The sequence below is a fragment of the Aptenodytes forsteri genome, unplaced genomic scaffold (assembly GCF_000699145.1).
Source record: "Aptenodytes forsteri isolate BGI_AS27 unplaced genomic scaffold, ASM69914v1 Scaffold172, whole genome shotgun sequence".
NCBI lineage: Eukaryota > Metazoa > Chordata > Aves > Sphenisciformes > Spheniscidae > Aptenodytes > Aptenodytes forsteri.
Window position 1 is genome coordinate 12,109,268 of NW_008795018.1, and position 12,233 is coordinate 12,121,500.

Genomic DNA, 12,233 nt, shown 5'->3' on the forward strand with positions numbered 1-12,233 from the left:
GGGACTTGCGGGCTGTGGCGCGCGGCTGGGGGGCCTGGCAGAGGATGCTCGGCTTTTTTTATTGCGGAAGGCTTTGCCTTCGGAGGTCAGAACCCGGTTGTTGCTTATAAACGCATTATATATGCTATTTAGGAAAGTAGTTCTGTTATAAAATAAGTTAAAAATATATTAAGAAAAGACAATCGCCCCCCAATTACTAGTTGTTAGCATCTGAGAAGTGAATCTTGTTTTATGCAGCTTAATCTTTCTTATCTTTTGAAACTTAGAAATAGCAAACCGTAATGTTCCTATAGATCAAATAAAAAGCTTAGCTCAATGTAAACTAATAAAGTCACAACTGCACTTATGCATGACATGCATTTTGAAAGATGCCTTTATTTGGGGATTTTATGTCCTGAAATGTTTTTATTAATTTATTATTTTCTCCTGTCCTAGCTAGTTGCAGATACTGGCAATATATAAGCTCCTCATTTTTAGATACTGTGAGTACATTCCTAAGGTATCGTAACCTTGCCTATGCAGCCATACAGCAGGATTTGTTCAAGGAATTAATATTTAATAGTAACATTAAAACTAGTTAGTCACTGGTTATTGCATGAGGAGTCTGCTAGGGGATATAGTCATCACTAGTAGGCTGTGACTGTTGGATCAACCGGGAGACCTCTCTGGATTTTCTCACAGGAATGACAGAAGCAAGAGGAGGGCTAGATGAATTATTCCGCTGTGCTACAGTTTATGCGCCGCAGGCTGGGAATTTATCTTTGTACAGATTATTTACATGCTCCTAAACCCTTTGTTGCAGCAAGAGGTGATACATATTAAATATTTAATGTGGTTTACAAAAAATATAAACATTGTAATTCATGTAAGAAGGATTTGAAAGATTTATTGTCATTTAGAAAATTTGAATTATTTACAAAACATGGCGCAAATACTCCCATTTCAAAAAATTATGGAGATGCTTGTATACAAGTAGAAAACTAGTATTTACATTGTTGCTGCTTATACATAATGTATTAATGAAAATTTAAAATATTTTTTCCTTTCATTTTCTGCAAGTTTTGAACATAGTCTTGCAATATGTTTTTCTATTCCTTAACAGGTTTTTCTTCTCCAGGGATAAAGCCATGGCTGAAATGAGTGATAGCAACTTAGATAAAACAACCATTATTCAGCAAGCAATAGCCTCTTGTTGTGGATTTATAATTACATCGTTATTTGGTAAGGCAAACTATCAAGCTTGCCACAGAGAGAATCTTTGCAAAGTGATTACTCTTCAGTTTGACTCAGCATGATGTCTGCATATATATGGTTTATAAATTTCCACTAATATGTTCAACAAGGATGTTTTGGGATAGTTTTCTCGTAATTTTTTGTATTTTAACAAATGTGGTTAATTAAAATCTTTCCCTTCCCTGAAAATCTTTAACCATTTCTGAAAATAAGAATAATTTTTAACTTTGCATTTCTATGTCTTTTTTCCTCTAGGTGTAGTAGTTCATTGCTTGCTTTCTGCAAGAAACAAAATTAATAATAAAAATCAATTTCCATACTTCCTGCTGCTTAAAAATAGATTTTTAAATAGAAGTCTGCTTTACAGTGCAAGACACAAATCCTGCAAGGCTGGCCCCTGTGAGGTGTCCCCTTCATGTTACCACTTCAGTAGTAACATTAATTTATTCTGCTGTGATGTCTTACACTGTCAAAGCCTTTTATTGGGGGGGGGGGTGGCCCCCAAAAATTTCTTTTGGGGGTTGTTTTTTAACCTTTTAAACTTCTGGATAGTCTGTGGAATTCATCTTCTGCTTCATATTCAGTCATCTCGCTCAGGACCTCCTTCCCCATGTGTACCTAAGGAGGCGTTGGTTGGTTACATTCAGCACTTCCTATTCCTTGCAGCTCTCCAAGCTCATTAGCTTATACTTTGCATTTTAGTTACTTTTTGGCTTAAGCTAGCCTTTGGTTCTGACTTTTAACATGGATTACGCTACAGGGAAATGTGCAGTTTTCCAAGCACGATTTTTCCCCCACAAAATTTCCAAATTTTTACAAAATAGGATCTTACCAGGAACCTGTAAAATTCATAGTCTTTTTAGTCTGTCTTTATATCATGTGTCCTGTGATGTTAGGTAAAGTAGCAAGCAAAGCTACATCAATCTGTGGAATTCCCAAGATGGATTCCAACTGTGTGTACATAAGATTCTAGTACAGCGTAAGGTGTTGGTATTTGAGACCTCAAGAGGTATAGGAGACCGGCTCCTTTCTGAATTGGCAGCTGGGAGACGAGGCAGAATATGTGTGAGTGGCTAAAATGCTACTAGATGCCAAATTTTAAGCAACTGAGCTGCAGGAGTCACATTTAGATCCCTACATTTGGATATGGAAATGTGAGCCAAGTATTCAACCTCCTGTTAGTCAACTGAGAGGCATCAGTAGAGCTAAGGTGTGACTCAGTTGCCTGTGCATAGGAATGTGTTCAGTGAGACGCATGCTAGAGTATTGACTTAGCCTCTAGCTGCTGCTTAGTAAAGTTGTAGGTCCTGTGTCATTTCTGCCAACTGTGTAGGTATTTTGGATACCTTAGAGACTCAGATGGCACTAGCTGCTTGTATGTAGGCAACTGAATCGTGCCCTCAGTCAATATAATCAGTAGAGGCTGGTCCAGCTGACCAGCCACTGTAGTGTTCAGCATGTCTAGGCCTGTAATAATTGTAAGGGGTAGAGGGGAAGCAATGAAATGTTCACTAAACTTTCAGTTACTTTTCAACAGCTCTAAAGATTTAGATCTTGTCTACACGCAGCAAAGAAGGAAAGTACATCATGAGTTTAACGTTTTTCTTTTGAATGTTGCTATTATGGTCAGTTTATTGAAAAAGAATAAACACATGAAAAATACTGTAATATTTTACATGCTTGAGGCCAAAATCTGATCTCATATGCCTTGTGGTATACCACTTGTAAAAGGTTAGCAGCAGAGCATAATAGCACAAGTTTTAGCACTTTCAGACAAGATGACACAATGGTTTTTGGATGAGCTTTGTGTATCTCTAATATTTGTTGTCTGTGCAACTGTTAGTAAATTAGAAAAGATACATATGGTCACTTGCAAACGATACAGGTTTTGTAGTTCTCCTTTTTTCCTCTGTCTGATTACGTTGTAAAACAGGTCTTTTTTTTTCCCTCTGGGGAAAAAAAAAAGTCGTAGAAGTTCATGGTGAGGCATCTGTACACTTCTACATTTTTAGGGCATGCAGGGTGTTTCTAAATGACTTATTTGTTTCATTTTAGTAACTCCTCTTGATGTTATCAAAACTCGACTGCAAGCTCAAAGCAATCCTTTCCCCAAAGGTAAATAAATGTGTAGTGTAATGGAGGACACAGTTTGCTTTTTGCTGTTGCCTTTAGCTGATAGTTATCATAATGCTGAGCTACAGAATGTTTTCCTTTGTTTCTCAGTAATGATGTTTGTTTCTTCAGCGTGGGGGGGGGGGGGGGAAAGCAACACAGCAATATATACTGAAATTGCTAAAGAAAGAAAGTGCCAGTGAATAGACACAGTGGAAAAAAACCCATAAATACATACCATTTTAAATAGGCTTTTTTCTGTCTTCCTTAGTATTTTCATTGTGGCAGAAGGTACAACTATTATTGGGCTGAGTTTAAGAAAAAAAAAGCTATTAATAAATAACTAAATATTTCCTCAGAGGGCTTATGTGATCAAAGTTCATCTCCTCCAGAATCCAAAGACTTTTTCAAAAGAGTGGTAAGTCTTACCTAAGTCACTTGTCACTTGGGTTCTAAGTAGATGAAGACATTGTGCACTCAAAGATATGCCAATGAGTCCTACTATTTAGTTGTAATTAATAAATGAGATTTAAAAGGAAATGAGATGACTGGTGTGGAAGTTCCATGTTGTATGTGGAGATGAATATTTGCAGTCACACTTGCTGTAAATCAGGAAAAATACTTGTGCCTTCTATCCTGGTTTTTTAGCAAATTCTAAACCCTTCAGAAATCTGAAAATGTGAAGCTCAAAGTATGTTTTTATAATGGCAATAATATTTTATCAAACAGGTTCAAAGTACATGATGTAGAAGAAATCAAAAACAAGTAGAGGATGTTCTAGTATAAATACAGTCTAACCTAAGAGATAATACCTTCACTTGTAATGTGGATGCTGAGGCTACTTAATAAAAGATTTAAAAGTGAAAGATGTTCACATAGTTACATACAATAGTGACATTCAGGTCCTGTGTTGTTTTTAGCCTTCAACAGATGGTAGTATTGCATAAACATATCTCCTGGAGCCTGTGAGGGCAGTTTCATTTAGTCTGGCACTCTGAGGAGTACATTTGTTCCCTCTTTCCTTTTACCTATTTTGTTGCCATTGACTTACCAAGATTATTTTGCTCCTTTTTGTCTAACCAGAGATAAATCTATGTTGCCATTATATCCATTTTGAAATTGCTGCTGAGTAAGAACAATCTTACAAGCATTAACTATATTCTTATACACCATTTTATTAGGAAAGTGTTTTGTATACTCGAATGGCCTTATGGATCATATATGTGTTTGTGAGAATGGGGACAGCAAAGCCTGGTATAAAAAACCTGGGCATTTCAAAGGGACATTGGTAAGAACATTTTATATTTATATAAAACTGTACATTGAAAACATTTTAAAATGGCATACTGTAAATTTATTGGGTTTTTTTAAGTTCTGGTAGAATCTGTTATCATTTGAGAGGGTGTTCATGTGATTACACTGTGTAATTTATATGGTGATTAATGATACCTTCTACTTTCTACAAGAAAATATGTATCCTTCCTTTAAGACAAACAAGGGGGCAGCTGCAACCGCTTTCCTTACAGGATACTGGCTCTATGGTTTTATTTTCCCCACTTGAGCTATATTAGCAATAGTTGCTGATTGCAGGTACTGATTTTCTGTACCTCCTTACCTCTGTTCAGTCCACAGATCTCCCAGTATGCTCCTGAGCTGAACTAACAATGCAGATAGTGTTTTAAAATTAAGTTCATGTGTCAGGTTCTGGATCCACTGAAACTTGTAGGACTGGTGTTTTACCCAGACATTTGAAGCAGACTTGCTGTCGGACACTGATGCTGCTTCGTTAATCAAGATTTTGTTTAACTCTGCCATTAACTTACACATGTGATCAAGGATTTTTCAGAATTAAACTTTTGAGAAGAATGAAATGCCCATGCAAGAGGTTTCTTGAGCAGTTTTACAGTGTTACTTTTTAAAAAAATTAATAACTTCATAAGTTTGAATTTTTCAATTAACTTTACCATAACATTTCTAGAAAGTCACTTAGTTTTCTAACTGACATGATTTTATGCCCATTTTTGCTGTGACAAGGTAATTCATGAAGAAGAATGACTATCATATGAGTGAATCTCCTTTCATTTGAATGACTATCATATCATTGAATCTCCTTTCATTTTTAAAAAAAAACCAGTGCTGGAAATTGTGCAGTAAAAAAAATTGTAGTGGACATGATAGGTTGCCAGTGATAGGACTGTACACGTTTTGCGGTATTTGTCCATATAATTAGGTATATAAATATGCTGCTCAGTCACTGGATTTAGTTACGTCCTTTCTCCAGTCTTTTATCTGTACCTTCCTGGATTGTAAATTTGCTGAAGCTGGATTTGTAAACATATAAACTAACTAGTACAGAATATATTTGGAGAAAACATAAAATACTAGCATGCCATTTTCTGTCTTTTTTTTTTCCTCTTAAGTGTCTTTTTTGTCAAATTGTGTTAGGACCTTTTAGGGTTTCTTGACTCCCTCTCAAAGCTCTATTTTTTCAAGTCAGGCTTGTTTTAATAAATCATGTCTCTGTTTTCGCCAACTTTTTACCTCAGTGGATCTGTCCATCAAGGCTGCCTACTCTAAAGCTATTTGCCTTTTTCTTCCTGTGAGTCCTCTTTGTGGTTTGTCAGGCTCTGTATCTTTTGAGGCCATGTGATAATGTCTGGTCTTGAGCATATTCTAATCCATCAAATCTCAACCTCGTCCCCCAAATGTTTAAGAAAATTAGGTATCCTAATATTAGGGAGTTTGTCTTTTTGATGGTGATTTCAGCTGAATGACCTTCAAGGTTTAGTGTTCCTCTGCAGTCAGTGGTCAGGGAAATGTATGTGACAGCTGTGATATTAATTGTAAGCTTCCAGGTATATAGTATAGTGTATATACATTGCACATTTGTTGTCACATTGTTGTCAGAGAAAGCAAGTATTCAAGAATTGTTGAGACTTAATTGCTATTTCATGCCTAGAATGTTTGTATGTATTATAAAAATATTTTAGTGGATTATTTTGGGGAAGTTTCCACAAGTTACTACTGTGCTGTATTAGTTCTAAAAATAACTTACTCACAGGGCTGTCAGTTACTGATAGAAATTTACTGCTTTGGTCTTTTAAAGATGGAAGGAAATTCTTAAATTCAATCACACAAATATTTCTCTTCAGCTCAGTGGAACTATTTGTGTTATTAAATATGACAGCTAGCGTAAGCAATTACAAAATTGGGATCTTACAATGATAAAGCATTTTAGAAACATAATTTTTAACACATTGATTTTGTGTTCTGCCAGCTAAAATATATTACTGAGTACAAAAGTTTGTAGCTAATTATTGCTCTTTGCCTGGTTGTATTTTTAGGATGCATTTGTGAAAATTATTCAAATAGAGGGAATTAAATCACTGTGGAGTGGACTTCCCCCAACACTGTAAGTTGAACGTTCTTTTTTTGGTAACATTATGAATTCTCGTTAAAAAATTACTTCATTATTTAGACAAATTAGTATGTTTATTTCTAAGTGATTTTAAAAATTTGGTAAATTCTGAAGTTACAGATAATGATGTAATCAGTTTGATCAGAAACATCTAGAGACAGTACAAGTTTTGCCAGATCTTGAGATTTCTCCTTGCAACTTCTTTGATATATTCTCAGTAGTTAAGCAGGAACATCAGACTTTTCATTCTGCCTTTCAGAGGTTGTATCCTTACTGTAACTGTCCCCTTGATAGCATCATCGAATCATGGGGTTGAATGTGATTGTTAGAGTGCTAGTCTTTGATAGCTATTTGCTATCCTAGCTTGTTACTAATGACTTGCAATAAGCAACACAGCTGTTTCCACAGACACTCTAGTGTTGCACCTCATTACCCTTACTTAAATGTTTTTTAAACATCTAACTAGAATCTTCTTTATTCCGAAGAACTTTATTGGTTTTTATCCTATCCAACTTTGCCATGGAAAACAGATCATTCATTTTCTCTCTACAAGACGAATTTACATATTTAAACACTGTTATCGGACCTCCTCCTTGTCTTCTCTTTAGGTTAAACAGCACCAAAGTGTTTTATCTTTTTATTCATATTAACCTGGTACAGATAGTAATTAAGACCTCTATAATTATGTCCTCCTCCATAAACAATCCAATAAAGTGGTCAAATCTAACATGTATGTTAAAGTTGTATCTTGTAAGACATGAAGTGTTGCCCAGTGGGAAAGCACTGGTACACTTTTGATTTGCACACAGTGCTCGGTATATAGGCAGAAAAAAGCAAAGCATGGTGGAGCTCAGGCCTTGTTACTCATCCTGCAGCATGTGGCCATTTCAATATATAAACCTTTAGGACCTAACTTAACTAAGAGGTCTGTATTTCAGCCAAGACAGTTTTTTCTTCAACGTATGTTCTCTAGTCCAGCAGAGAAGAACCAGCTTCTTGACTGGAGAGAGGTACGCAGTTTTTGAAAGAAGATCTAAACTATGGCTTGTTGGTTTTCCAAGCGTGACAGTCTTCGCTGTTTTTTGGTAATGGTGGTATGTGCTATACTGGCACAGACAAAACACAGAAATATAATTGCCATTTTATAGTAAGATATGGTGCTTTACCCCTACACTGAATGATTATAGATCTAGCTGTTTTTGCTATAGTCTGTACTATGCTGGAATGGAAAAAGCTTATATTTACTCACTCCACATTGTCTTTCAAGTAATGAGAATCATAAGTGTTGATTAAGATAGAGAAAATACTCTCCAGTTGTTAAATGAATAAAAAATTAAGGTTAGCAGCTACTTTCATAATGTTTTGTTTGTTTGCTTCATATTCAGATCTTTCAATTCCATTATCAAAACAGTTCTGAAGCTGATATGAAATAAAGTTTGACTGAGATAATCCACCATCATTTTAGTTATAGTTTTTCCTAATGGAATGAAAAACTGGAAAACTGGGAAATCTGTGAATATGAAACTCTGAACTAGAGGCAGTGAATCAAAGCCATGGGATTAATGCTTTTTCTTCATCCATAATGCACAGCTGGAGATTTAACTTTTCCTTATTTAAGCAAACTATCCATACAAGATGGCCGACTTTATGCTCCTGCTTTCCTTGTATTAATTTAGATTCTCTCTCTTGTATTTTAGAATAATGGCACTTCCTACCACAGTAATCTATTTTACCTGCTATGACCAACTGAGTGAAGCTCTGAAATCTAGACTAGGAAAGGATGATGAACATATTCCAGTTCTTGCAGGTTCCTTAAGCAGATGTAAGTTGTCATCTGTTTAAAGAGAAAACTGAAATAAAATACCTGATGCTGTTTTCTTGGCTTTGTTTTGTTGTTTTGTTTTTAAAGTAAATTTGCTGTGGCTTTAAATGAGGGATAATATTACGTGGAGCTGAGCATAGGAAGGAATACTGTAATTACCCAGTATTTCTTGGGCAACGTAACCCTCTAACCTGGAATAATGTGATTTATTTCTGCTGTTACACTTTCACTACATTTGTAATTTGTTCAAAATTCTATAGTTCTAGACTTCTACCAAGGACAGTTTAGTTTAAGTCTGTTCTGTCATGAATCTAATAATAAACATCATTATTTTCTATAATGGAAGTTACACAGGTAATTACAAGGAAGATGAAAATTGGACTTGTACTGGTTTTACTGCTGTATGATATAAAGGGACTGAATTTGCTTTTATGTCTTCTTACTTTTGTTTATCCCTTCCTCATCTATTTTTGTAGAAGTAGCTCAGGTCATATATTTTTGGGCTGTCATAGAAGACTGAGGATGTAGTTCCATATTCTACTTGTGACAGCTATGAGGGGGACTAGAAGACTAGTGGAAAAAGAATTGTTATTCTGTGGTGATGTGGCAAATTGTTCTTATTAGGCTGCTCCAGATTTTAAATTCACATACCAAAGAAACCTTATCCCAGCAACAGGAGAAAAGTTCTTGGGTCTAGTAAAATCATTGAAGTCTGTTACGTGTGTGATGGGAGCTTGTTAGTGAGTGGTGACTCACTGATCTTTGCATGAGATGCAAGAGAGTTACTTTATCAGATACAGAATGCCTGCTAAATATTCTTGATAGTTTAAAATAAGAATGGCAAAGGTGCTTAGAAATCTATAAATGCTTAATCTCTAACCATCATTTTTAATCCTTAACAAAAAAAAAACCCAAACCCCAAGCTCACTTTCTTCAAGTTACACTTAAAAATGGTAATTATTGAAAGTAATCTTTATACGTACTTGAGATTTTCAGCCTATTTATGTAACAAATCTGAAAATGAGGATTCTTAACATGTTACATGGATTATAACATGCCAGTATTGAAAAAATGTAGGTAGCTTGTGTGCCCAGAAAGTTTAGGTACTGTGAATAGATATGGTATTCTTATCTGGAAAGGAAACTTATTTGGGGAATTATTTCAAGGAAAATGGAAGAGTTGAAAGGAATCAAATATATAAAGCAAGATGACACCTGACTTTAATGTTCAGGAAGTGTTACTAGTAAATGTTGATTTTTAAAAAAAGCTCACATTTTTCTCATTTGCAGTTGGTTCAGTTACTGTAGTGAGCCCCCTGGAGCTGATCAGAACTCGAATGCAGTATCGCAAGTTGTCCTACAAGCAACTGTACACGTGCGTCAGCAGTAAAGTGGCTGTAGATGGATGGTTTTCCCTGTGGAGGGGCTGGACTTCTACTGTTCTGAGAGATGTACCTTTCTCAGGTAGGGTTTATTTTATGTGCAAGTTTGTGTTATGTCAGAAGATCTGTTTATGTGTAGCTTTGTTAGACTTTGTGTTTCTAGGTGATTTTAATGGTTAGCTTTAAAAATGACTGAGATTTACTTGTTCTCTTTTGTGTGGTTTTATTTATAAATTTTTTGAAGACCTGATTTTTTCCCCTCATTTTGTTTGTGGATACCAGCTAGGATTCATTGTTACATTCCCTTTCTCTGTATTTAGACTGTTTTCTTCTCGTCTTTAGCTTATGCAATGACTATTTTTGAAGACTTTCAGTAGGAAATTTTCTTTGTGATAGGTATAGTGGCTATTTCCTTACAGGGAAACATGCTGTATCTAAGTGTTCTGATGCTTAAGTTTGAAAACATGTACAAAGAGAGAGTGACACAGTGTCTTCAGGAATTTTTGTTAGCAAGATGAGTTTGTATAACTGCTCCAAAAACCATGAAGCTAGAGTACCACTCATTAGCAAAGCTCCAAAGCTGAAAGTCCAGAAGAAGAAAAGTCTGATACAGAGCATAGCTAGTCCTAGGACTATTCTTTAAGAAAACAAGGACAGAGGAGATCATGCTTTCTCCCTTTTTGTCACACCTCTGCTATGTTTTGAGCTAGAGGTAATTGGATGAGACTGCTAAAGGACAGTTTTCCCACTTGTTAATGCCAGTGGTGAGAGCCCCTGTCTCTTGGAGGCCCATTGTTGTCACAACGTGTTCTTTAGCACTTGTGGATCATGAGACACCAATTGTCCTTGAAGCAGTTTCTGTCCTTTGGATAGTACCGGGAATAACACCTTTGAACACCTCACGTTGGCCCAGAAAAATGCTTAAAACCTATTTTTGGAGGCAGGGAACCCTTGAAATATTTGACCTCCTATCTTTGTTCTCCTACTTCATTCTTAAGATAATCTGACATCTAATTTAATTTGTGGTTCCAAACAGTCTAGTGACTCTTACGGGATTTGAGCACATTTAGATGTGCACCTGGAGTAAATTTTAAATTGGCTGTGAACCAAACCAATGCATGGTAAGTGGGAGTGATTAAGATATTTAGTTAAAAATTGCATTTAGTAGTTAAATGAGTTAACAGAACTGAGTTATTTCAGCTGTTTTCTTTTCAGAATGAATAATAATCTGTTTTCTTTCACTTTGCTACTAGTAGATGTTTGAAGAACGTGGTTGGACTGTATTTCCTGCTTAAGGATCCTGTTCCTTGCTGGGACTTAATTTAGCCTTCTGTGATAGGGAAGGCTTCTGAACCTATGGCAACGTGCTTTCTCTAAGGCTAAAGATAACTGGCAGAATTCATCTGAACCTTTTGCCCGAAGTGCTCCCGTTCAATATTTATTTTTTAATTTACTCATTTTTCTCTCTGCCAAATGCATCTTTCTCTTAGGCTGTTCTGCTAAGCCTTGTAAGGGAACTCTAAAATTCTTCATCTAATTCCTGTTGTCTGATTCCAAGTAGAAACTCTTGTTCTCTTACTGATTTTTGTCTGTAGCAATGTGGCAGGAGCTAGTGATCTTCCTCCCCTCTTCTTGGTTCTCTTGGAATTAAATTTTACACTCTGTCCCCCAGATGAGTATGAGGCAGTCCTGAGCAACACGTTTTTGTAGAATTAGTGAGATCTATGAAGTGTGTGAAATATGCCTGAAAACATAGCAAATAATTAGAAGCCTACATTTTGATTTCTGTGAAATTGAATTTTAAAAAATCAGTTATGTGAGTTTTGTAGTGCTTGGATGTCCTGGTTTTGGCTGGGATAGAGTTAATTTTCTTCCTAGTAGCTGGTATAGTGCTGTGTTATTGATTTAACATGAGAATAATGTGATAACACGCTGACTTTTTAGTTGTTGCTAAGCAGTGTTTGTACTAAGTCGAAGACTTTTCAGCTTCCCATACTCTGCCAGCGAGGAGGTGCACAAGAAGCTGGGATGGGGCACAGCCAGGACAGCTGACCCAAACTGGCCAAAGGGAGATTACATACCATACGTCTTAATGCTCAGTATATAATCTTGGGGTGGTTTGCGGGGGGGCAGCGAGCGCTGCTTGGGGATTGACTGGGCATCGGTTGGCAGGTAGTGAGTGGTTGCAGAATTTTTTTTTTTCTTTCCCTGGGTTTTTGTTTTTCTCTCTGTCTCTCTTGTTTTACTTTCCATTACAATTTATTATT

General features: G+C 36.1%; 1 protein-coding gene across 2 annotated transcripts in view; it reads left to right on the forward strand.

Annotated features, from left to right (window-relative positions):
- Positions 1-71: 71 nt before the first annotated feature.
- Positions 72-12,233, forward strand: part of SLC25A40 (solute carrier family 25 member 40) — a 28,135-nt gene continuing 15,973 nt past the window's right edge. The window contains exons 1-7 of one of the 2 annotated variants that reach the window (XM_009275686.2): positions 72-85; positions 1,103-1,221; positions 3,289-3,348; positions 4,527-4,633; positions 6,690-6,757; positions 8,461-8,585; positions 9,875-10,048. In XM_009275686.2, coding sequence (XP_009273961.1) covers positions 1,128-1,221; positions 3,289-3,348; positions 4,527-4,633; positions 6,690-6,757; positions 8,461-8,585; positions 9,875-10,048 — 628 coding nt within the window. In that variant the 5' untranslated portion in view covers positions 72-85; positions 1,103-1,127. Of the gene's footprint in view, positions 86-446; positions 483-1,102; positions 1,222-3,288; positions 3,349-4,526; positions 4,634-6,689; positions 6,758-8,460; positions 8,586-9,874; positions 10,049-12,233 lie in introns of those variants that run through there. The other variant, XM_009275688.2, reaches the window with a different exon arrangement.